General features: G+C 35.9%; 1 protein-coding gene across 1 annotated transcript in view; it reads right to left on the minus strand.

Annotated features, from left to right (window-relative positions):
- The window catches only part of LOC114244941 (ADAMTS-like protein 4), a 158,765-nt gene that overhangs the window by 77,337 nt on the left and 53,531 nt on the right, over nt 1-27,897 (minus strand). The window contains exons 3-4 of the mRNA XM_028176909.2: nt 17,181-17,250; nt 14,052-14,194 (exon numbers count right to left, since the gene is read on the minus strand). Of these exons, the coding sequence (XP_028032710.2) occupies nt 14,052-14,194; nt 17,181-17,250 (213 nt within the window). The remainder of the gene's footprint in view (nt 1-14,051; nt 14,195-17,180; nt 17,251-27,897) is intronic.

The raw sequence follows: 27,897 nt of genomic DNA on the forward strand, positions 1-27,897 counted from the left end.
CCGGACAGCATCCCTGCAGTGGTTCTGAAAACGTGCGCCCCTGAGCTGACGCCTGCGCTAACGCGTTTGTATCGGATAAAGCGGCACGACACGAGAACCCTCTCATCGTGGCCGCCGGTAACTACATTCCCGATCCTGCGGACAGAATGGAAAGCAGTCGACGTCGCCCAAAACACGTCATCTCGGATCCTCCCGATCCACTAACGGTGCTTTTAGGTACTTCAAGCACCGGTCACCGTTCTCGTCGAACCCGTCGCTTGCGACGAGGGGCTCGACGAGTAAATTAACTCTCAGACACAGCCCACTGAGTTTCTCGCCGGATCTTCTCAGTGGGTCGCGTTTCCGATCCGGTGGTAGATTCTGCGAAGCACGGCTCTTGCTAGGGTTCGTGTTAGCAACATCGTCAGGTTGAGCCCCGTGAGCTCACCTACTAAAGTTAGGGTTACGCTGACATAGCCTCTCAAGGCTATCAGCTTAGGTAGGAAAAAAAAAAAAAAAAAAAAATCGCCTCCCGAGGGTATATGCAAGTGGATCGCTAGCTTTTTGGATAGGCGGAGCATCACGGTCGTTGTAGACGGTGACTGTTCTGATACCATGACCATTAACGCTGGCGTTCCACAAGGTTCAGTGCTCTCCCCCACACTTTTCATCCTGTATATCAATGACATGCTGTCTATTGATGGCATGCATTGCTATGCGGATGACAGCACGGGGGATGCGCGATATATCGGCCATCAGAGTCTCTCTCGGAGCGTGGTGCAAGAGAGACGATCAAAACTTGTGTCTGAAGTGGAGAACTCTCTGGGGCGAGTCTCCAAATGGGGTGAATTGAACTTGGTTCAATCAACCCGTTAAAGACACAAATTTGCGCGTTCACTGCGAAGAAGGACCCCTTTGTCATGGCGCCGCAATTCCAAGGAGTATCCCTGCAATCTTCCGTGAGTATTGGGATACTTGGGGTCGACATTTCGAGCGATGTCTAGTTTCGGAGTCATCTGGAAGGCAAAGCCAAGTTGGCGTCCAAAATGCTGGGAGTCCTCAACACAGCGAAGCGGTACCCACGCCTGGACAAAGGTTTTTGCTTTATAAAGCACAAGTCCGGCCTCGCGTGGAGTACAGCTCCCATCTCTGGGCCGGGGCTCCCAAATACCAGCTTCTTCCATTGGACTCCATACAGAGGAGGGCCGTTCGGATTGTCAATAATCCCATTCTCACGGATCGCTTGGAACCTCTGGGTCTGCGGAGGGACTTCGGTTCCCTCTGTATTTTGTACCGTATGTTCCATGGGGAGTGCTCTGAGGCATCTCGTTTTTATCATCGCACCGCCCGCCACCGGAGTAGAGTTCATCCATACTACCTGGAGCCACTGCGTTCATCGACAGTGCGTTTCCAGAGGTCTTTTTTGCCGCGTACCATCCGGCTATGGAATGAGCTCCCCTCCACGGTGTTTCCCGAGCGCTATGACATGTCCTTCTTCAAACAAGGCTTGTGGAGAGTATTAAACGATAGGCAGCGGCTTGGCTCTGCCCCTGGCATTGCTGAAGTCCATGGGCGACGGTAACCACTCACCATCAGGTGGGCCGTATGGTCGTCTGCCTACAAGGGCAATAAAAAAAAACCTATTTGGTTTAGCGACATTTCGCTTACTACGCAGCATTTATATTTATAATTAAATGTCCGTTTTATTTGATATTACATAGTATCAATTATTCGATTTTTTTAATTGAACTTCAATTAAGTTCAACCCACTCAAATAGCTAAAGAAGTTTCATTGTTAAGTACAATATTGTTTCCAATTTTAAAATTTAAATGGCTTTCCAGTGAAATTGCAAAAAGGTCGCTTATACCAAATAGTCTTTTAAGCCTCAATATACAATACCTAGTTAAATATTCAATACATGGAAACTGGCTCGTTAATGATTACTTAGAAAACTATTATAAATAATGCCCCTAATAATATAATACGAACTAAAACGCAATAATAGCTGTACTTAATAGCGCATTTCCTCTCTCCGAAATTTAGTGCAGAATGCTGCAGAATTATATCGAGGTGAGTGTGCAAGTCAAACGAGCAATTTTCTAAATTAGTTTCCAGTGAATTCGCACGTTAATTTCATTGGAAGTTTATGCTATTTCTCATGTTTAAACAGCAATATAATTTTGATTATGTTGCTAAACAGCAACGTTTGAAATCGAAATTCGAATTAAAATTCTTATAAAATAATTTTAACAGATCTATACTAATATATAAATCTACAGTGGTTTTACGGATGTTCCGTTATAGCTACTGAACCATGCATCCGATTGACTTGAAACATGGTATCCGTGTAGGAAATGCATGTACTTAATGGATAGGCTAATATTTATATGAGTGTTGGACTCCTTAATAATAATGACAATAAATAAATACTGGTTGTTGTTAGTGTTACTGGTAATGAACAATGCTGTTACCTCTTCGGTGAACTTCATTTTCCCTCACACCTAAACTTCCGTGTGGGAGTAGTAGCTCCGGAAAAATAACTCTATAAATAATCATAACTACGTTTACAGTTTAATTCAGCGTATTTCTTTTTATTTTTATCATAATATTTGTGACTGTTCGAAAAAAAATAGTAGGAAAATTAGGGTGCTTTTTCAATATTAATTCAAAATAAGGTACTTCGTCCCGCCCCGGTTCAGCTGCAGCTTCAGCAGAAATTACAAAAAAGCGGAAGTATTCGGGTTTGGGGTCTTCGTATTCTTTTTTGCCTTTCGCGGTTGAGACGATGGGCCCTTGGGGCCCTGAAGCAAAGAAATTTTTAACAGAAATCTCCAAACGCTTGAAGGAGGTTACACATGATGCTAAGGCTGGCTGGTACTTTGCACAGAGAGTGAGTCTGGCTGTCCAACGAGGCAACGTAGCCAGTATCTTGGGGACTGTGCCTCCTTCAAGCGCGTTGGAAGATCTGTTCTACTGTGTGGGTTGAGTTATAAAAAAAAAAAATGCAAATAAATGAAATTTACGCTTAATGTAAAAAAAAAAAAAAAATTCAAAATAAGGTGAAAAAATAAATATTTCTAATCAAATAAATTACAGCGCATTTGGGACATAAAAAGGTAAGTTTTCACCAAATTTTGTGAAAAAAGATTTTTTTTTGAAACATAAATATAAAAAACCAAAAACTTAGTTTTTTGAATTTTTCACATAAATTTTGCGGTTATGTGAAAAAAGTGTAAATACAAAAGTGTTAGATCTTTTTATTACCTACAACTTTGCCATTTGACTTTTTTCCATAGGAGTTTTAGTTTTGGCGGAAATCGAGAAAAACCGTTTTTTACCCTTAACCCCCCCAATCCCCTTCCCGACCTCAGATCGCCCGTAAATTATTTTTTCTTTCATTTTTATAATATTCCCCTCATGTTCTAATGGGTTTCATCCTACTATTATTTTTTTTGGTTTTATAAATTATCGACACCGGTCTATAAAGTTTTAATTATATCTACGATTGGCGAAGCTCGAGGAAAGTACTATAAACATTAATGTTGAAATATGCTCTAAATATTAAAAATTGTATTTCTTCAAAACTCAAGCTTTCAAAGTGCCGTCTTTAACGGAATTGCATTTCTCAATGAGAATGTTGAAATATATTATGTCACTCACTGAATGAATAATGATTTATTATTTAACTGTACCCGCGATAGTGTCATGTGATCTGAATAGAAAGTTATCTTCAAACGTCAGTTATGTGTCCGATTTAATGTGGAAACAACTGTTTTAGATGTTTGAAGGCATGATGTATAAATTATAATACGATTCATTGTTCTATCGATCGGATTGTTCAGAGATTATTTTCTGAAATAACACAATGGATCTATCCGCTATACATCACATATAATCACGTACGATGTTGATTATAAAAAAAAAAAATCGTCTAGTTAATGTATACATATTTTTGCTGCAAAATTGCAGTTTTGAGGGTAAGACAGTCGCTATTACAATGCAATTGAATGTTTGACTACATGTCCCAAGGTTTGGTTCCGATTTGTAAATCTACAACTCGTCCAGTTGTATTCCTCATATTTCAAGATCATCAAAAGACCAAACGCACCTCTCTCTGATGCTATGTAATCTTTGCAAGCGATAGGCTCGAGACTATTTATATTGCTTATAATTATTTTACGAAGCAAAAACTTAAAATAAACAGCGTCTCACTTTTTTTATTTTCTTTAATGAATAGATTAATCGCAGCTCATAGATATAACAACGTAATTAGCGTCGCCCGTCTTTAGATCTATGGTCAAAGTCTCAACTGTATTGTATAACGACTATCCCAATCTTCAAATCAGAACTCATAGCTGCTTTGCGACAAACCGAGGGTTCACTATAGCTACACGTGCGGACACCAAGCTCGCCCTACCATATTTTTTTTTTCCGACCTATGCTGATAGCCTTGAGAGGCTATATCAGCTTTTCCTTGACGTGTAGGTGAGCTCACGGGGCTCAAACCGGGTGTGTTGCTAACACTGGCCCTAGCAAGAGCAGTGCTTCGCAGGATCAACGGAAACGCGACCCACTGAGAAGATACGGCGAGAAACTCAGTGGGCTGTGTCTATGGATTAATTCACTCGTCGAGCCCTACGTCGCGAGCGACGGGTTCGACGAGGACGGCGACCGGTTCGACGAGGACGGTGACCGGATATACCATCAATAGAAACCTTTTCATCTATACTAAAATCACTTTCATTAAATAAATTCCAACTGTCGTATACATCGAACCCGCTTTACTATCGACGTTCGATTATTAATTACGCCGAATTCGCTAACTCCGTTCTAGAGTTTCATTACACTAGATTTATATCGATACGAGATGACGCGATAAAAACAATGATGAAACAAACGCTTGAAGGCGGGTGTTCTTATGATAAATCGAATGTATCATCGTTCTGTTCGTATTCGAATTAGAGACGTATTCGGTGGTCGATTTTAAAATAATAATATGTAATTAAATACGTTTTGTATGAAGGATGGACTACACAAGTCCGAGCGTGTCTGTCTTCATTGAGCAGTAATATTTTGTGAGTTTCTTCAATTTTGAGTAATCAAAAAGTCAAAATCAAAAGTTACTGGTAGTAGGACCTCTTGTGAGTCGGCGCGGGTAGGTCCACACTGCCTATATCTGCCGTGAAGCAGTAATGCGTTTCGGTGGGTGGGGCAGCCGTTGTAACTATACTGAGACCTTAGAACTGATATCTCAAGGTGGGTGGCGCATTTACGTCGTAGATGTCTATGGGCTCCAGTAACCGCTTAACACCAGGTGGGCTGTGAGCTCGTCCAACCATATAAGATTTTTTTTTTTTGTTGTTGATTAGATAAGTGTTCTTCCTTCACCGTTGAAGTCGTTCGTGAGCGTTTGATAAGTACGTATTTGTATTGCTAGATACAAATGCACCGGGCGTCTTATTCTTTTTTAGGATATGACGACTTTGACCTAGCTATAAAATGTAGGCAATGACTAAAAAAAAAATAACGTTAAATTGTCATGAGTGTTGACGCTTTTTTTTGTCGTAGTCCACGGCTTAGCCGGTGTCAACTGGCCACTGACAGGTGAACAACATGAACAAACACGAGGCGAACAAAGTCGAAACAAAACAAACTATAGAATCATTGTACAGTTCCGAAGATACAATTACATCACTGTTTCTAAATCGGTAACCGAATAACAATATCAATACCGATGGCAATTACTCGTGGGCGTCTCATAAGGAAAAGCGATAGCACAATTTCATAATTTTAATTACGATACAAAAGTTCTGTATGGCCCCCCATAGCGATCCCGTCTAGAACTAATAACAAACTAAAACAATGAACCTTCATTACTGATGGGACTAATCTACATTGTCATATTAAAATGTGTTTATGGATGGGATGTAGCATTATTTAAAGAACAGTCATTCTATTTTGAAAATATGCTGGTAATGAAAAAAAAATATAAAATTACTAGTTGACCCGGCAGACTTCGTAGTGCCTCAATCGATAAATAAAATACACAAACTTTTGTATAAAATAAACTTGAAACAAACAAAAGAAATCCGTCCGACGGGGGACACATCAAAGGAAAAACAAAATAGTTATTTTTAGTTAATTTCGATCATTTTCATATTTATCTACCTTTTAAACCTTCTCTGGAATTCAACAAATAATTCAAGACCAAAATTAGCCAAATCGGTCCAGCCGTTCTCGAGTTTTAGCGAGACTAACGGACAGCAATTCATTTATATATATATAGATATATAGATATCCTTTTACATAAATTTATTGAGAATACTTATCACATAACATAAATTACGAATACGATATTTTTAACGTAGTTTATCAAACAGAAATAAGTCTAAAGATATCCTTTTGGGACTATCCACATTATAAATTATAAATTTAACTTGCGTAATTACTTGTGGTAGGACCTCTTGTGAGTCCGCGCGGGTAGGTACCACCACACTGCCTATTTCTGCCGTGAACCAGTAATGCGTTTTGGTTTGAAGGGCGGGGCAGCCGTTGTACCTATACTTGAGACGTTAGAACTTATATCTCAAGGTGGGTGGTGCATTTACGTTGTAGATGTCTATGGGCTCCAGTGACCACTTAACACCAGGTGGGCTGTGAGCTCGTCCACCCATCTAAGCAATAATAATAAAAAACAAACTATTTTTAATCTAGATTCCCGTGTTTACCCATAATCATCGCGATTGAAACAGCGCCAAAACATCAACACTCATGAAGGGTAATGGTCATGATAAGAACTCGTTAAAATATAATAGTGTGTATACAATAAGTTAAAAAAACAATAAAGCTTAACCTACTGTGATTGTGTGTGTGTTGTTTTTTTGTTGGTGAAATGTTCTAGATTCGACGGCGAACCACCGAAGACTCATAAAATTCACATGCTCCATCAAAACCTTGTAAACAGAGCGATAACAATCGTGTATTAGCGAAAGGCCCTTAAATTATTGTGCGTCAATCAAAATCGATGTCGAAATATTTCAGGGTGCGGTCGTCGTCAAAGCTTCGAGATGCTAGTTTTGTTAGATGCGTTGCTTCATTTCTAATTGAATATGCAATTTCGAAAAGGACACATGTCGCATATTTTGTCAAATACGTTTTTTCATATACATGTAGTTTTGAGGCTTACCTACACCCGTTTTATAATAATTCCAGTAATTTTCAATTGCTCATTAACACTAAAATATATCTCAAAAGTTAGTATTTTAAATTTTACACTGCTTCAGAAAATAATCAGTTTTTTTAATTTCCTGAACATTTTACATTTTCAGAGATGTGCCCTTTTCGAAATTGCATATTCAATTGTATTCGGGTTTTTCATCGTCCAAGAACAAAAAATTATCAAAACGAAGCGTGTAATAGCAATGCTATAGTTTTTTTTAATTGAAATAATAGTTAATATTGCCTAAGGTATTATTTGGAATTTGGAATGCTCACGTCCCATCGAGTAAGCCCCAATCTTGTATTTAGAAATGTGAAAATAATTTATACATTTTAGGAATTTTTGACTTTACCTAATATTTTTAATTATACTTATATCTTCATGGTTTTTCCTTATCATGACTATTTCTATTAATACCACAGACATTTTGCTGACATCATTTTATTATATAATCGAATGATTCATGTTGCTATGAGCGCGATCATAGCAACATACCGCGCGCGCACTATGTGGCAGCCACCTATAGTCCGAGTTGTAACCTCAAACTTGAATGTTTGTTCCGTCATTTAACGTTCAATATTGCCTTAATTCGGAATGTTGGACGCGAAAAGGGCGGTCGGGGTCACTAAGAAATCCTCGAATCTTTAATCGAACACCCGCTTCGTTTTATTCATGTTGATTTATCATTTTTTCTCAACTTGTTTACATCAACGAAGTGATGCGCACGAAACCGATTAAGTGACAGCCCTTGATAAAATCGATTTATGTCTAGTTCTGATTTACGTAATATTTACAAAATATTAAGATCACGCACTATTCAGTTGAACAGCTAGAAATATAATATAACAAATAAATAATAGTTTAAAAAACCGAAAAACACGCTTTATATAAAATTCAACTAAAAAATATAAATTTAAACTGAAAATAGTAATAAAATATATTTTATTGTAAAAAAAAAGCGTGAAGTGCATGGTGTTATTAGTTATAAATATTTTTCTGACAGATATGAGTAGAAGAATTATTATTTCAATAATATCTTAAAAAGCACCCCACGCTTTTTTTTAAATAAAATATATTTTACACAATTTTCAATTTAAATTTCTATTTTTTAGTTGAATTTTATATAAAGCGTGTTTTTTAGTTTTTTAAACTATTATTTATTTTTCATTTTTTAGTTAATATTTTTAAAAACGCTTATTTTTAAAACTATTAAGTACTTTAACATCAAATCCTGCCTTATCGACTATAGATAAAAATTATATAAATTTGCAAAAATCTTATTTTGCAAATTGAATAATGGAATAATCTTATCAAATTAGTGTATTGTCATCGGTCCTCGATAAATCTACAAAGTTTGAATGAAATCTGGCCGTTTAAAGTGGGTCGCGTCTAAAGGAGTCAGTTACCAACATACAAACATACATACAAGTGAAGCTAATATAAAGCGTGTAAAAACTTAGTTGTTCAATAAATTATTCACATTAGATTAATTGAATAGCGACATATTAATGCACTGTATATATTGCATTGTATATTGAGATGTCTAGGGACTATTTAACATCTAGTATGTCCATCTCCGGGAATACAAAAAGAAAGAAACGCAATTTACTTAACAACATCAGCGTATCAGACAAGAAACATTCGACTTTATGTCATTGACCTCAAGAATTATATCAACTATTGTCTCTATCATACTATTGTCACCGTCTTCATTATATCGTTTGCTATCTGATTTCTTCGATAGTTTACCTATAGTTTATTTATAAAACCATCTTGGACTAGTCCACGCATTTACTTCGAACGACATGGGGTTTTCTCAACACAGTTCTCACTAGCAGCGTAACGGGTTTAGCTAACTCAAGATGCTGGACGCGGTCCAATTGGGATACGGTCAACTACTGCTAATGCAAGTCTAGGAATTAAAGCTTTATTTAGCCGTATCGCTTCAATTAATCAATCGTATGCTTTGGATGTGTGAGATGTTTAATGATTCTCTTGATTTCTAGCTTGAAACAGAGGCATTTGAATTTCCGAGGATTGATTATTTTGATAAAAGTCGTTGTCTTGTGTAATGCATTGTAAGCGTTTTTAAGTCGTTACCGGGATCGATACACTATGTGAACTCGTCTCGAGGCGTTAGAAATCTCAACTGAATTATGATGAATTAGTACAACAATCCAAACATTATTAAGGCAGAAAAATTAACCGGACTCACAATGCGTCCTATTAGCAGATGTATGAGTACTTTTTACCAAAATCCCAAAAAAATGTTTTATCCTAGTTGCCACTTTAACTATGGCTTTAGGATAATCATTTTAGTAACTCTACAAAAAACTTTGGTGGGTGGACGAGCTCACGGCTCATCTGGTATTAAATGGTTACTGAAGTCCATAGACGTCAACAAAATAAATACCTCAAAACCACCTCGAGACATGAGCTCTAACTGTCAACTATATATTACAACGGCTACCCCACTCTCGAACTGGAACGCAATACTGCTTCACGGTAGAAAAAGGTGGGGTGGTGCTACCAACCTGTGCGGGTTCATAAGACGCAAGATTTTTATATGTATTTTCATTTGGTAGTTAACACAATATTCAATATCGAAGAATAACATCTCAGTTTGTGACCACTAAAACTGTAAAGTATACGAAAGATCGGAAATAATATAATGACTATAAAAATCGCGGGAAAAAACTGTAAAAGAAGTTTTAATTAAGTGAAATGAAATTTTATGTATCCTATTCCTTTAAAATAATCCAAGCTCACCGCTTGCATGTCAAAAAGTAATAAAGAACTGTACTTTAAATAAATAAATTCTTAAATATATTTGTTTATTTTTAAAAGAACACATTTCTTAATAATTAGCCGTTGTTGGGATGAAGCAGGAAGAGAAGGAGTAAATTATTATATCTGCGTCACAGAGTTGAGATGTAAGGTCGTGCTGGGAATTTACGATACCAACTCGACACTACCCCTACTACATGTAAACTACGACTATAAGATTGTTTATTTATTCCAAAATAAACTTCTTCATTGAATTTTCATTTTCTACTGTTGACATAAAACAAAAACTTTAAAACAAGCGTAATGTCCATTTAACTATTAATAAGGTTATGCAGATAAAGCGATTGATAAAAAAAAAACATGAAAATTTGTCAATTTGTATTTTTTTTATTAATTTCTATGAATTCATAAAAAATATATTAAAAACAAAACTAAGAAAGAAATTAAATTAAAAGAATCGTGGTACAAAGTGAGTTGAAAAAACGTGAATACAATATAATTCTCAAAATATCTTGTGTTCTTCGATTCTCAAGCCAACGTTAGGGGTCATGGGCAGAAGGCTCCCGCGGTGGGCACTCGATCCTTTATCGATCATGTGCCGTATCATTAGATATCATTGTGGTCTATGATCAATAGTACGCCCGCAACTCGAACTAAGTTCAAAGGCGTAGTAGGGCTGTCAGAATAAATACATAACGTATTTTATTGGCTTGCATTTAATAAATGGCGACATGTTTTAATATTTCACAAAATAGTTTTGTTGGTGCTTTCAATGACACAAATATGTCGAAAAGATATTTCACCTTTCTCATAAATAAACTATAACACAACAAAGCAATCGTTTGGACTACAAAAACACGTACACCCAAAATTAATGACAAGGAAAAAAACAAAACAGCGCTTTGATCTGAATCCGTGAAACTCAAACAAATCGGAACGACAAGCATCTTTATCTAAACGTTCTTTATAATGAAGCAATTAAGACAATACCTCGCGTACTACAAACCGAATAAAAAGAATTAAAAACATTAATCTTATTCACATGTCGTTTACCTGGGTCGAACACGAAATGCGTTTTTAATGTGTCAATTTTATTATAAATCTAAATTTGTATTTTGTTGTTTGATATTGTGTCTTATTTTATCGGTTTTAAGATGTATCTTTTTTAACTGTTTTTTTTTGAGTTTAAACAAGGAATTATAGTAGTTCGCGTGACAAGCGAAACTTTTTTTTTATTGCTGAGATGGGTGGACGTGCGCACAGCCCACCTGGTGTTTAGTGGTTACTGGAGCCCATAGATATCTACAACGTTAACGCGCCACACACCTTGAGATATAAGTTCTAAGGCCTCAAGTACAGTAACAGTTCGAACGGCTGCCTACCCTTCAAACCGAAACGCATTACCGCTTCACGGCAGAAATAGGCAGGGTGGTGGTGACTACCCGAACGGACTCACAAGAGGTCCTACCACCAGTAAAAGATCCAATCGTAGCTCATGGGTGAGCATGCCGTTTTATCACATAATATTTTCAAAACGACATGTATTTTTGTTTTGTAGTAGACTTAAATGGGTATAGAGAGCAAAACTTCTCATAGATAATCGTATTTTTACACGAATAGGTAATCAACGACTCGGTGAAAACATTAACCAGAATCCTCAGTTTCTGCTCTGGACCTACTACATAATATATTTACTGAAAGTAAGTATCCGATGCCTAGTAAAAATTTACTTGGTTTACAATCTATCAAGCTGAATGTGCATTTTACAAAAAAAATATTATATAAATCGTCGACCTAAGGCAATATTTCTTGAACTAATTGATCTAATGAATTAATTTCACAGTAATCTTATTCGAGAAACGGCACCGATGCATATTTATGATTTTGAAAACGAATTATAATTTTAAATTCCGAATTCGAATAGTCTAGGGCTAACATATATCTTCTAAGTAAATGCCCGTCCTCTAAGGTAGATTTTCAAAGATACAGTGATTTTAGATTTTATGATGTACACTAAAATGCTCGTAGTAGAAATAAGAGTTTCAATTCAATAATTCAAAATACGAGTTAGTGAAAAGCAATTTGAAATTCAAGAAACTTCTGTGGATGCATTCACCGACTTTCTTTGATGGAAATCGGTAACGTGGATTAACTGTTAAGCGTTTTCATGTGAAAATGAACACCTACAGCCATTACGAGCTTGACATAGAACAATTTAAAACGAATTTTACGATCTAATTTAGTGGTCGTCGTGGTCTAACGGATAAGACGTCCGGTGCATTCGTGTTGAAGCGATGCACCGGTGTTCGAATCCCGCAGGCGGGTACCAATTTTTCTAATGAAATACGTACTCAACAAATGTTCACGATTGACTTCCACGGTGAAGGAATAACATCGTGTAATAAAAATGAAACCCGCAAAATTATAATTTGCGTAATTACTGGTGGTAGGACCTCTTGTGAGTCCGCACGGGTAGGTACCACCGCCCCGCCTATTTCTGCCGTGAAGCAGTAATGCGTTTCGGTTTGAAGGGTGGGGCAGCCGTTGTGACTATACTGAGACCTTAGAACTATATCTCAAGGTGTGTGGCGCATTTACGTTGTAGATGTCTATGGGCTCCAGTAACCACTTAACATCAGGTGGGCTGTGAGCTCGTCCACACAGCTAAGCAATAAAAAAAAAAAAAAAAAAAAAAATTATCTGTTTTTACTTTTTATTATTACTTCAATCGAGAAGATGAGTAATGCTTTTCTAACACCTGGGATCTTCTTATGGTATGAAAGTCCAAGTCAAACAAACTGTCAGACTTCTATCTGCGTATAAAGGAACGTAAATGTCATGTTATATTTTTATGGAAAATTAGGCGGTAATTTTTTAATATTAAAATAAATACGAAAATACCTTATTTTTCTGTGACCACAAAAAATCTAAAGTATACGAAACCTCCGAAATAATAAAACGAAAATAAAAAATTAACCGTTTTCTATTTATTTTATTCGTAATCAAATTATAAATTAGTAGATGTTATCGGCAACTGAACAGTAGCGAGCTAGCAAGATAAATTTCTGTTTTAGAATTCGATTTGGCTGGTCATTGAGTTATTGACTTATCGGGTATGCTAATTACTCTAATCTGGTTATTTTAATTGCATCAAGAACATTTAGTTTCGTTCGGAAAAATGAGATATGTCAAGTTTGTTTGGGAAAAAAGGATCACTATTGGCTCTAGAAGACCTTTCCAGTGTCCAAAGACCTATTGATCCAAAGTTTTTGTTTCTTCGAATTAAATTACCATAAGACATTTAATTCAGAACATTTATAATTTTTTTTGTAAACGGGGAGAAGAATGGTATTTTATTGCATGTTTCAATTTAATACCTAAATGTCATTGGTATATTTTAACTCTAAAAGAGATCTTACGTAAAAGCAGTACGTAAAAGATCTATGTATTGTGATAACACAAGTAACTTCAGCCTTCGGAAATTGGCCTGCGGACATTGTAGAGCAGGTGTCCTGCATATATTCTTTACGTTTTATCCTGCCGATATTTGACGTTGTAACCCTTACGTGAGAGACAAGTAAAACCGTTATCGCGCCATTACTAACGGGCGTAAGACCTATTTTGTTACAAGAACAACACTATCTTGTAACTTCCATGGGGATATGTTACAATTTATTTTGATGTAGCACAAATTAAAGAGCGGAGGGTTAGCGTGGTATGGACAGGTGATGCGTAGAGAGAAGATGCATGTGACTAGGAGATGTATGGAAATGGTGGTGCAAGGTAGAGGGGGAAGAGGTCGACCGAAGACATGGTGGGAATGTGTGAATGACGATATGAGAGAGACAGAAGTGAGTGTTGAGCTGTTGACAGCTGATAGAGGAGAATAGAAAGAGAAAAATTAGCTGTGCCGACCCTACCTAGTGGGATAAGATAACGAAAAAGAAGAAGTAGCACAATACGATACTGCTTACAGAACTTACTTTCTGTTGGAGGATAATATTATAGTTGATTGTGGTAGAAGATAATACAAATAGGCAGAATAATGGTAACTTGATTTCTCACCTCGTAGGAATTCTAGGCAGGCAATGGCGTTCTTGTACAGCAACTCCTCCGCCGCAGCTCCTCGAGCAAGGACTCCACCTGCCCCAGGAACTCCACGCGTACAGCGTCGTGTTCGTTCGTAATACATCTGTCGTTCTCGATATCTGAAAACAATTTGATGATATTAGTACTGAACTTACTGTACTTTTTACTGGTGGTAGGACCTCTTGTGAATCCGCGCGGGTAGGTACCACCGCCCTGCTTATTTCTGCCGTGGAGCAGTAATGCGTTTCGGTTTGAAGGGTGGGGCAGCCGTTGTAACTATACTTGAGACCTTAGAACTTATATCTCAAGGTGGGTGGCGCATTTACGTTGTGGATGTCTATGGGCTCCAGTAACCACTTAACACTAGGTGGGCTGTGAGCTCGTCCACCCATCTAAGCAATAATAAAAAAAGAACACATTTATAAACTTTACTTCTCTTAAACAACGCTCATCAGACTCATAAATATAATTATGATTTTGTTATATATATTTTTTGGGTCAGAAGGAAATCGCTGGACGTCCGCCTAGCTACAAATATTTTGGTTGATAACTGCATTGATTAATATAATTACTATGAGTAAATGAATTTCTGTAAGCCACATTTGAGATGTGGGTTGGTGCTGTATCACCTTCTATGATATTTATGGGAGGAGATGGGAAGGTGTTATTATTTTTCGACTCCGCTGAGTGCGTGGTCATTGGGCCGAGTCTAGGAGAGAGGCTTATGACCATCAGTAGACCTCTGTGGGCTGATAGCACGACGAGTAAATGAATGGGTTCAATGATAGTAAGGAGTATTGTAAGCCTGCGCGGGTATTTACCGTCTTCTTTTGCCGCGTATTGGACATGCAATTCGATTCGAATTATAGGACAGTCGGTTCCTTAGTATAATTGATACTTGAACCTCATATTTCAAGGTGCACCCACCTAGCATCAACGTTACCTTACATTATAAATTTACGTTATAAATATAAAAAGCACATTAAAACAAATAGTTCTTCGCAAACAAGTTAGAAAGAAAAAGTCAAGCAAGAAAATCAAATCACATCTGGGTTCACGAAACTTAAATACAAGCTGAAAGCTATCTGTTGTTATGAGATATGTGGTCGAAGATCCAATTGCATAGCCAAAATCTCTTACCATTTAAATCTAGTCATGTAGGCTAATAAAATGATCATTTTAATAAATGCGTACTTTAATTAATTATACGAGATTTTTATTACCGCGTAATGCAAAGCAATGTAAATTGAGTGCAGGCGCGATATTCTCGGTACTATGCAACATGAGAGGCCATCCGTCAGACTACGAGTAGAATAATAATATGGTTAAAGTAAATATCTATTTTGTGCTTATTAAATAGACATAACTATCGTATTTCGTTTACGTGTGTTTATATTATACGGGAACAATTCCACTCAAAAAAAATTTCGTTTTTACCATCGCACCGCTCGCCACCGGAGTAGAGTTCATCCATATAACCTGGAGCCACTGCGTTCGTTCACGGTGCGTTTCCAGAGATCATTTTTGCCACGTACCATCCCGCTTTGGAATGAGCTCCCCTCCACGGTGTTTCCCGAGCGCTATGACATGTCCTTCTTCAAACGAGGCTTGTGGAGAGTATTATGCGGTAGGCAGCGGCTTGGCTCTGCCCCTGTCATTGCTGACGTCCATGAGCGACGGTAACCACTTACCATCAGGTGGGCCGATGCTCGTCTGCCTGCTCGGGCAATAAAAAAGAAATTTTCGGTCTTACCACGATTACGGGTATGACCGATAAACAAACTTGAAATGTTACGCAACAACGACCCTGGATGCGCATAATCGTTCGGATCTGTTTGATACTCAGACGTAGCGAAAACCACTAATATCGCGTTTCCTTTGCTAATCGAGTTTTAATTGAAACCCATTAACGTGGATACCGAAATATAATTTAGTTAATGAAAAACCACTTGCCAAACGTTCAGCGCTCTATTGGCATTGAAATTATTACAATTAGACGTATCGATTGATATAAACGATTGATCGATCATTGACGTTATTCCAAATATTCCACGTCCCCCGATTGCGTAATGCGAACGTCCCAAATATTTCGTTTCAACCAACTGTGCAATCAGTTATATGTAACACCGAGTACATTCATTCTCTGTTGATTTTTGTTTTGTTTTTTTCTTAAATTTTTGGTTTTGTTTTCGGGTTCACCATTTAATTTGATTTTTATTTTGTTTTTTCTTAAATTTTTATAATTTACTAATTTTACTAATTTATATCATATTCTGAGTATGTACACACGTACGGAGTCTTCATTCCCGCAAAGAACCAAAGGGAAACGGGGGTGACTGAAAATCAGAGCTGTTCAATTTATCAACCTTGAACAGCAATAGCTGAGCCACCTCCTTTTGCCTTTTTCTCTTTTTTTTGCTTTTCTTTTTTTTTTGTATTCCATTTTATGATGTGAAAGGCAATAAATGATCTTTATTATTATTATTATTATTTACAATACAATTAAATTTAATATTATCGATTTTATTCGAAACTTGCGAATTTAAGAAATATAATTTGTTTTTTTTTTCAGAACATCAGTAGGTTATATTTGATACTAGCCTAGCTTGGACTTCCAATAAGAACTTCTAATCTGTTAAATATACCAAATGCCTAAAGAAAAATCAGCTAAACAGATTATTGCATTAAAATAATTCAAAATTCTATCAAAGCTAAATAAAGGTTTCAATACAATCGCATCTTGTTCTTCATCAACATTTACAAAGAAACTTAAATTAGTTTTGGCATTGTGTTCTGTTCATCTATTAATGTAAAAATTGTAAGGGTTATAATCTTGCTTAGTGACGACTTTGGCTGTTCATGATAATGCGTTTTTTCCGGAACGTTTTTTTTATTCTCTTCCATATTTTGCCTTCCGCCCAAAATCATACTAAATATAATTTAAAATGTTTCTTTTTTTTTAATTCTCTTCCATTTATCTTCCACCCGAAATCGTACTACAATAAATATAATTTAAATGTTTTTTTTTTAATTCTCTTCCATTTGTCTTCCGCCCAAAAATAATTTATTAATATCATATTATATAAATATAATTTAAATACATACCGGTCGTCCGATTTCGGTGCTCGTCGATTGTGCGTTCATTTGTGAGTTTCTTAAACATACTGAAAATGTTCTGTAACAAAAGGAAAATGAAACATTAAATTCCGAAGTCTAAAATTATGTTTGCTTAAATATTATTGCTTGTTCATTAACAAGCTATTAAAGAACAATGAAATCGTTTTCTTATAAATGTTAATCGATATCTTCTTTTTTTTGGACGATAACGTCTCATAGAAACAACGTCATGAATTGTGCCATCCTCCTTGAGACACGAGTTGCAGGTCTCAAATATTCTTGTATCATTTGTATCGACGATTCTGAACACTAATTTTAGGACGTACCCGTCGAGATTTGAGCATTCCATCTCCACTACTTAAGACAGCTACTAGGGTGTTGGGAATTACGCAATTTATTATAAATACAGGTCATGATCCTATGGCTATGACAGATAGATGACATGAAAGTAATATGTATCATTAGCTGGCCCGGCAAACGTGGTTTTGCCGTATAAACTACTTCTAGGAAAGATAAATAACCTAGATACCGACTGCAGTGCTATCTGCCGGACTGATTTTTAAATCTAAACCATTTTCAAATCCACCTGAAGGTACACAGAAAATTTCATTAAAATCGGTCCAGCCGTTTAGGTGGAGTTCAGTAACAAGCACACGCACAGAAGAAATATATACATATATTAAGACTAGCTGACCCGGCAGACTTCGTAGTGCCTCAATCGATAAACAAAAGACCAAAACTTTTGTATAAAATAAAATTAAAACAAACAAAAGGAATTCTTCCGATGGGGGACACATCAAAGGAAAAACAAAATAGTTATTTTTAATTTTTTTTTATTGCCCCTGTAGTCAGACGAGCATACGACCCACTTGATGGCAAGTGCTGCAATGCCAGGGGCAGAGCCAAGCCACTGCCTACTGCTTAATACTCTCCACAAGCCTCTTTTGAAGAAGGACATGTCATAGCGCTCGGGAAACACCGTGGAGAGGAGCTCATTCCATAGCCGGATGTTACGTGGCAAAAAAGACCTCTGGAAACGCACTGTCGATGAACGCAGCGGTTCCAGATAATATGGATGAACTCTGCTCCGATGGCGGGAGATGCGATGATAAAAAGAAGATGAGGGGATCATCTCAAGCAATTCCTCAGAGCACTCCCCTTGGAACATACGGTACAAAATACCGGGGGAACCGAAGTCCCAAATAATTCAAGACCAAAATTAGCCAAATCGGTTCAGCCGTTCTCGAGTTTTAGCGAGACTAACGAACAGCAATTCATTTATATATATATAGATTATTGAAATTATTGAAATAAGTTCAGTTTCGGACACTTGCATCTTCGGTATTTATAATATCCACATATTGTTGTCTTCATTTTCATCATCGTTGCGTAATAACGCAAAAATATTCGTATCTGCCTCAAAATTCAAACCCCAGCATTAACATACGAGTATTTCACCCATTTATTAATGTTATTAATATGTGGATAATATATATAATATGGCCAAGAGGACAAATAAATCTATCCTGGATCAGCTTCGCATCCGAGTCAGGCTCTCAACAATCTGTTACCAGAGGATCCTCAGCTACTTCGGTCATATTGCCCGCCGACAGTCAGATAACTTGGACAAAGTGATTGTGACGGGCAAAGTAGAAGGAAAGAGACCCCGCGGCCGATTACCTAGCCGTTGGTGTGATCAAGTAACCGCTCTAACTGGGTTGCCAGTCGCAACCGCCATTCGAGCAGCTGAGGACCGGACGAGATAAAAACAGCTCAGACAGGCAACGGTAAAATTTCAGGGACACGACCTTCAGCAATGAAGAAAGCGACGAAGAGGAAGAAGAATATGTGCTAAGTCTGTGTAATGATACTTCTTGATTGTTTTAATTAAATTAAACATCTACGTATTAGCGAATATAAAGGCCAATTCATACTAAACAAGGACTAATTTATTAAATTGGCTAGAATATAAACATCCTGGTAACCGAAACATAAACATCCCTTATATTTTAATGTGACACCATTTAAATAGTATGTCGATTGTTTTGTACCGTATAAGAGGTACGTGCTTCTAGAATTAAACATTGGTCAGGATGCTTATATGTATACATATATGTACAATTATAACAGCTTATGTTACAAGCCAGATTTTTTACTTGTTGTTCTTTATTGTTTTCCTTTTTTTTAGCTTGTAATGTGTATTGTATTCCTTATAAATAAATAAATAAATTTTGGTGTTAGTAAAAACATATTAGATAATAAGACGTTCCGGAATTCCTCAATTCCTTTGCTTAAAATAAAACTAATTAAATGAAATTATAAATAAAAATGGCTTCAGAAACTATAATTTAAAAAAAATGTTCTCTTTTCGTCTAGAAATAATTAAAGTTACTTTACCGACTCACTCAGTCTTCCGTGACCATGAAAACTATAGAGTATTCGAAGGGTGCTAGATTTAGTCGTATAATAAATAAACAAAAAATTCCAAAGAAACCAGTGCGGAGCATGTAGTATTTTTTAAGCCATATAATATAGTCGGAAGCTATGACGCAGTACCATTGTACGATGTGATTAAGGTTCACATAAATAATTATCAACCACAAAATAATCGAGAATTAACCAGTACTATCAAGAAAAAGTTAACAATAAGTCGTGCGGTATCATTTTCAATGTGTTGGCTAATTGCTTAATGACATCGTTCGTTAATAAACAATACGCTGGGCCAATAATAAACAGGAGTGTTAAAATGATTATAATTTCTATCACAATCGGCGCTTGTTCTTTATACCGCCGATAGAATCCGTTGTGAATACAAAAGCAGCGATATCATCGGACGTACCCGTTGTAAGGTAGCGCAGAGCTAGGAAGGAGTAAGAAGGGCATTCGTACTGAGATTTCCTTAAATATTATCACATCAATGTATTTATGTACTGCGTTATAATATGAAAATTGAATATCAAATGCAGGAGTTATTTAAAAAAATTAAAATAAGTAAAACATCAAAAGAATCAAGCATATAGAAGTTATTTTAATATGAAAGCACGAGCTAACGAGTGCTTTTAATTATGTAATTAAGCATTTTTTTTCTCTTTTTTTTTCAGAACAAATCACGCACGGTCTTCCGCTCCCAATTCAGGATTCCTTAGGAGACTGACAAACATACTTACATATATATGTCCGTTTAAATATATGCCTATATAGATAATAAACAACCAGGCAAAAAGGAAACCATCACATGAATCGTTCATTACATGAATGTTTGCCCGATGTGGGATTCGAACCCACGACCCTCGGCGCAACAGCCCGGACTGCTAACTACTGCGCCACCCACTCGGTCAAAATATTATGTATTATTTACAGGTGAGTATTTGATCGATAACACCTTATTTAATAATCAGTTGCATCTTCGATAAAGACAAAAGAAGCATACAAACTAAAATCTCTTCAAGGAACACTTCGCGAAACCTTCCCTAGGTGACGGCAATGAAAAATCGTGCTTTTAAACAACATAACGCGGCTGTTACTTTTCGTTGTTTTACCGTCTTATCTGCATAGTATTTGAATTTGAAACGGATTTCTCTTCCGCGTCGCCGATTCGTTTCCGAGATAAGATAAAAGGATTTACGTATAATAAAATATCGGTAACACAGTGCACAAAGAGAGCACTTGTCCATTAAAATTTATGGCTTTCTCGATGTTTATGGATACGAGTTTGCACGACCGTCCGCTGCTTTCCTTGCTAAATGAATAATTTAATAATTAATTTCCATATATTACGTTTAAGTATTAAAAATAGAGAAGAAGTGCTGTTTTGTTGTATTTTAAGATTTTTCGTAACAGTAAACTATGGACATATATAATTCTATTATCTAAAAATTTCAAAATTATAGTTATTTTTGGTAATAAATTATTTCTAAAAAAAATTACATGAACACATATATTATGAACTAAACTCATTTTAGTTTAATAAAAAAATAATTGCAATTTTTCACTAATCTATTATATAAAAATGAATCGCTGTTTGTTAGTCTCGCTAAAACTCAAGAACGGCTGGACCGATTTGGCTAATTTTGGTCTTGAATTATTTGTGGAAGTCCAGAGAAGGTTTAAAAGGTAGATAAATATGAAAATGCTCGGAATTCAATAAGAATAACAATTTTGTTTTTCCTTTGACGTGTCCCCCGTTGGACGGATTCCTTTTGTTTGTTTTAAGTTTATTTTATACAAAAGTTTATGTCTTTTGTTCATCGATTAAGGCACTACGAAGTCTGCCGGGTCAGCTTGTACCTAAATAGATCAAGAGAATTCCATAGGCAATTTTCAGATGCGTCTTTTCTTTGTTAAAATAAGTTTCAAATATTAAAAACGAAATTTTAGGTACCTACTCATCATTTCTTAAAACAATACCACGCAAATCTTTATAGGAAAATATGTAGAATATTCATGATGCGAACGAGATTTATCAAGTCGTTTAAGCGGAGTCGTGGCCATTCGTGGTATACTGGTGAAACGAGAGCGGTGTTAACGATTTTAGTATAATAATATAAACTGGAAACTGCCGTGTGTTGTAGATACATGTCACGACATCGGAACTTTATTTAGTATACAAAATGACAAGACCTATTCAAAAAAGACAAAGGATTATAACTCTTATTAACGTTAAGTAGTAGTCGCTCAGTAGACGAAATTCGACCATAATTATGATTGTATTTTCAACGCCAAAAATACACTGTAGAAAAATATTAATAAAGACAAACAATATTTTATCTATTCTCAATTTGACCCCAGACGTCAAGAACAAAAGTTTGACAATAAATAAATAGTATGCATGCGTGTGTGCGTCAAATACATGGTAGTGTGTGTAATGTTTTCTTTATTGATTTAATGTATATTTTATGCATTATTTAAAAAAAATATTATCATTGTGCACTTCTTCTCTATATTCTCTTTAAGTGTGGAAAATTTTATACTCCTCCGTCCGCGCAATTTTCGTTAAAAGGGGTACAAAGTTTTTGCTTCACGTATTAATATATAGATAAGGTTCTATTGTCAAAGAATTTGCCTGAATAATCGCAGATTTCGCTAAGGCTACACTGCATTACAGACAAATAATATTAAAGACAAATAATATTAATCTATGTATTCTCTATTTGACCACAGGCTATAACAATAAATAAAAGAGTATACATGCGTGTGTGTGTCAAATATATGGTGGCGTGTATAATGTTTTTCTTATTGATTTAATGTACATTTTATTCATAATATTAAATAATAATTGGCATTCTGCACTTCTTCTCTATATTCTGTATAAGTGTGGGAAATTTCATACTGTTCCGTCCAAAATTTTCGCAAAATGGGAACAAAGTTTTTGCTTGACGCATTAATATATAGATAAATTAAAACATATACATATTATATTATATTATATAATCTCAAAACACAAAAAATGTTTGCGTTGTGCCTACGAACTCCAAAAATTATTTAACATCACATAGATTATTAGTTGCATCCACTCTTCTAATGAAAGCAAAAAAAAACATATTAATTTTCTATGCAGTCTATAATCTAAGTAGCATGTGACCTTCGTTACAATATGAATTATTAGAAAAGCTCGTTTAAAATAAATCAAGGTAAGATTTGATAAAATTCTGTTTTGAAGGCTTAAATTTTATTGCGATTATAACATCTATTCATAACTACCTGACCCGGCAGACTTCGTAGTGCCTCAATCGATAAATAAAAGACCTAAACTTTTGTATAAAATAAACTTAAAACAAACCAAAGGAATCCGTCAATCCGTCCGAAGGGGGGAAGGGGGGGGGGGTACACATCAAAGGAAAAACAAAATTGTATTTTCCGACTATTTTCATATTTATGTACCTTCTCTGGACTTCCACAAATAATTAAGGACCAAATTTAGGAAATTTAAATTTAGGAAAAATTAGCTAAATCGATAGAGTTTTAGCGAGACTAACGAACAGCAATTCATTTTTATATATATAGATTTTCTTGATAAATCAAAGGAGTAGTTATAGTTTTTTTTTATGTTTAAATAGGTCATATTCTATTTATACACATGTGTAAATACCACAGGGCATGTTCGGTAAGTCGTCAAGGAGTGCTCTACTGTCACGGGCCGCTGAGTAACTTGCGTCACCAATGCTTCGACAAGACGTAATCTGGTGATAAATCACACGGTTTCTGGATTGGAATGAGATCATTGGCTCAAATCTATTCTAAATCAGTGACATTCCTAATTGCGAGATCGCGCGCGGAATTATCTTTGGATACAGATGTTTTTATTTTACGCGGATTTGAAATGATGCATGTATGTACATAGATATTTTTAGTACATAGTAGTTTAAATAATGACGTACCAATAGCACATTTTCTGCCGTGAAGCAGTAATGCGTTTCGGCTTGAACTGTGGGGCAGCCGTTGTGACTATACTGAGACCTTAGAACTTATATCTCAAGGTGGGTGGCGCATTTACGTTGTAGATGTCTATGGGCTCCAGTAACCGCTTAGCATCATATGGGCTGTGAGCTCGTCCACCCATCTAAGCAATAAAAAAACCCCATCTAATTTTCTACTCCTTGCATCGTGTTTCTTAGGGCTTAGGGTCGTGACCTTTACGGAGCACTATGTTCGGACTATGTTCCTCCATTATTAACTGTCCTCTGCGCAGTGGATAGCGACTTTGATGCTGGAGTCCAATGTCTCTCTTTCCTTCCATTTTGCCGGTGATGAGTTGTTTTTCTAGATCGTCACCCTTCTTCTATTTTTTTCTAAATTTCTATTTTACTCATTATTAAAAGATATTGCGTCTTTTCGTTTTCTCAAAATATCACTGTATGGAAATAAATATTTTTAAGTACATAAAATATGAACATAATTACTTGTTCTGATTAATCGACTAATTTATCACCATAGAAAATAAGTCGTTGAAGCTACATACTTGAAATTTTATTGTTTGATTCCTACTTATATTCCAAGCATCAACTAAAAATGATTAAAGTACGGGATGAATGGTTGTAAGAAAGCCAGCCTTTTTTAAAGTGAGAAGCATGAAATTTCATATACGTTCTGGTTATAAACAAATGTGGTACTTTTTTCCATGTTTTTTTTTTCTACGCTTAATCCTCAAGGGAATGAATTAAAGTTTGAAAACTTATGTAGGAAGGAAGTATTAATTTTGAAATAAGAACCAACCAAATATTCAATATTCAGTGCACGAAATACATATGCCCCTAATAAATGTCCTTACAAATGCGGCTACAACTACAGAGTGACACTATCGTAGTCATTCCTGTTATGAAATTGAAGTTGATTGTGTTTTGGTAAAAATGATTAGCAAGATAATTTATCGATGCGTTTTCATTGAAATGAACAAACAATCCAAATTGAATATTTCTTGATTTTAACACAGTAGTTGGATTAGATTTTGTGCCGAGTACCTTTTAATTTAAAAGCCAACAAAAAATAACAATACCTTTAATATAAATCTACTAGCTGTACCCCTCCGCTTCGCTGGGCCTTTAAAATTAACATTATTATTTCTCACCCCCACAAAGATTCTCATCATTAACGCCCTCGCAACTGGTGTAGGGAGTCCAACGCTCATATAAATATTAGCCTATCCATTAAGTACATGGATTTTCTACATGGATACCAAGTTTCAAGTCAATCGGATGCATGGTTCAGTAGTTATAACGGAACATCCGTAAAAAACTACTGTTTGATTTATATATTAAAGTATAGATGTAGAAACAAATGATTTTGTAACGTCACCAGTAAGTGGCATAATAGAAATTGTATTTTTTTTTCAGCCACGCACGTCCACTGCTTGACATAGGCCTCCCCAAGGTTCGCCATAAGAACCGGTCTCAATAACAATACCAGAAGTTGTAGGTCCATTATTATTTTTGTATCTCGTCTACTGTCGCGTTTATGTCTAGACTAACGTTTGTAGTGCTGCTTACAGTATTTATCTGATGTTTATCGACATAAATCGTTTAACAGGGACAGGTTCAAGTTCAGATATTTAGTTCAAAGGTAAACGGACTGAGGCGCCGTATCCGCATCGTAAAATATGATGTCTATAATCTTTGCTACAGGTTTGCTGTAAGGATGCTTGTGCTAGCATTTCGCTATTTGTGTTTAAGTAATATTATTTTACTAGCTTACAGTTTTATAAATTTAAAATCGATGAAGCATGCTTACAATAAAGTAAGGACGCTTTTATAACAGATCTAACGACTTAAGTTGCTATGTTTGTATAGTAAGACATAGACAAAAAACATGTGTGGTAATAAGTGTATAATCTATGATGTGTGGTGTTGTGGGACACCAGATAGGAACGAAGTTCCGTATTATAAAAATATTAATTTCAAGTTCTAATCGAGGTATAAAGAAAATAATTATTCGGGTATACATTATACATTTATTATTATGATTTTTTATTGATAAAAATAAAAATAATCGCAATGAAGCAACCTCGCCATTGGGGACCGCCTGCATGATCGTGGTATCTCCTGGTAAGTATGATTTAGCAAGAGAAATACGAGAAAGTCTATCAACTGTGTAACATCTCGTCACAGCGATTCAGGAATTGTTGAATTTACGTGCAGCGACATCTGTTGATAACAAACTAAATAGAAAAAAATCTTACGTTACGGACGTTTTTTCCCGGTTAGGGTACCCCACAAGCCACAAAGCTTACTTGTCGAGTAGAAAAATAAAATTGTCTTTAGAAACGTATTGAGAACAAACAAACAAAAATTTATTATATCAATCAATAGCCGTAAGAGACGACACTAAGTCCGGCCTGCGAAGCGAAGATTAAATAATAGTTACTAGACCACACACGGTCGAGTAACGCGAGAACAGTGGTTTTATTTTAGTACTAACCGTATTATGGACGCCCGGTAAATCAGTACAAACAGTACCGTTACGAATCCGGGCTACTTCACTTCACTAATTAACGATGCTTGACTTTCTATTTGCAGTTCACTTTTCAAAGATAACGGGGTATGAATCCTTACTGAACAAAACGGAATTTAAAATGGTTAAAGCCTTACGAAGTCTTGTTTTTTTTTTGCTTCTTGCTTTGATGGTGGACGAGCTCACAGCCCACCTGGTGTTAAGTGGTTGCCGGAGCCCATAGACATCTACAACGTAAATGCGCCACCCACCTTGAGATATAAGTTGTAAGGTTTCAGTATAATTACAACGGCTGCCCCACCCTTCAAGACGAAACACATTACTGCTTCACGACAGAAATAGACGGGGTGGTGGTACCTACCCGTGCGGACTCACAGGAGGTCCTACCACCACTAAGTTAAATCATATTTATGTTAATTGTAATTCGAAGTATGCTTTTTTTTCAATTAAAAAAGGTGTAAGTGAGGTGGACGAACTCACAAGTGTCACTCACTTTGAGATATAAAATAGAAAACCCAATTGAATTTTGAAACGGCTACCCCAGTTTTCAAACCGGCACGCATGATTTTGTTGTTTAATTTTTATTTTATTATAACAACATTTAAATATAGATTTTTAATACGAAATTCACGAAACTTAATATGCTAATTTATTCGATTATCTGTATTTGAACAAATAGCCTGTCCATTACGTAGCAATAAAAAACAAGCTTACGTAGAAAATTTCTAATTGGAAATAACATTAAATTATCAGGCTAATTTTCATAAGCTACTACTACAAATAGCAATGCTAAGGGCAATATAATTAAGTTTTCAGAGAAACTTTATTATGTCAATGCCAAAGAGGACAGAGCTGTTTTAATGTAGCATATAAACGGAATCTCAATAGTTCGTTCGAGGTCGTAAAAAATGTAACAATCGTAAAACGCCTTCCTAACATTAATACGTTACAAAATTTAATTTGAAACGTTACTCGAGGGCTAATGTTTGTTCTAACAAAACCACATACGATCAAATTAGAATTTATTTCACCGCGGCACAAAAGGTTTTAATTATACTAATTGGATTAAATACTTAGAAGAATTTACGAGTTTAAAATGCAAATAATGTTCGACTGTTTTCACCCGCACGTATGTCCAAGCTCTAAGCTTGATTATTAATTTGTTTACTGAATAGATAAACGAGGTCTTTGTGTAAATGGCCGTTATATTAATTGAAGTAATTCGTCTCAATCGTTCGTTTAAAATTGGGGTTATTCCGTGGTTGTGTTCGAGCGTGCAATTCCCTTTTATGGTTTATGTTTTGGGGGTCTACGTAATATGAATATTTTCAAAACGATATAACAAGTAACTCATGTGAAATTGGAGCATTGTACACGAATTATTGTTACAAGAAATGTTGCTTACCATGTTTCCCGTTACCTATTTGAAAATAACATCATCTAATAAATTCACAACAATTAGATTGTACCTATATTATCCATGTTCCCTATTGCCTGATGAGCAATTTTAAATAGCAGTAAAAACAAATTAGGCAAGCACACAATTGTATACAAAACTGTTTCTATTGAAAAGTTTTTCCACTTTTTACGCCAGCGGAACCCGCAAATACATTTTATAGGCACACGCGTATACTTTTTTATGACCAACGCGCTAAATGGACCACTTAATTTTTTTATTTGCACACCACAAAGTGATTGTGAAGTTCAATGATTTAGCGGTAGCTATGATGCAACTATACGTGACATCACGTCAATCATTGCT

Source organism: Bombyx mandarina, chromosome 19, assembly GCF_030267445.1.
Source record: "Bombyx mandarina strain Sakado chromosome 19, ASM3026744v2".
Taxonomy (NCBI): Eukaryota; Metazoa; Arthropoda; class Insecta; order Lepidoptera; family Bombycidae; genus Bombyx; species Bombyx mandarina.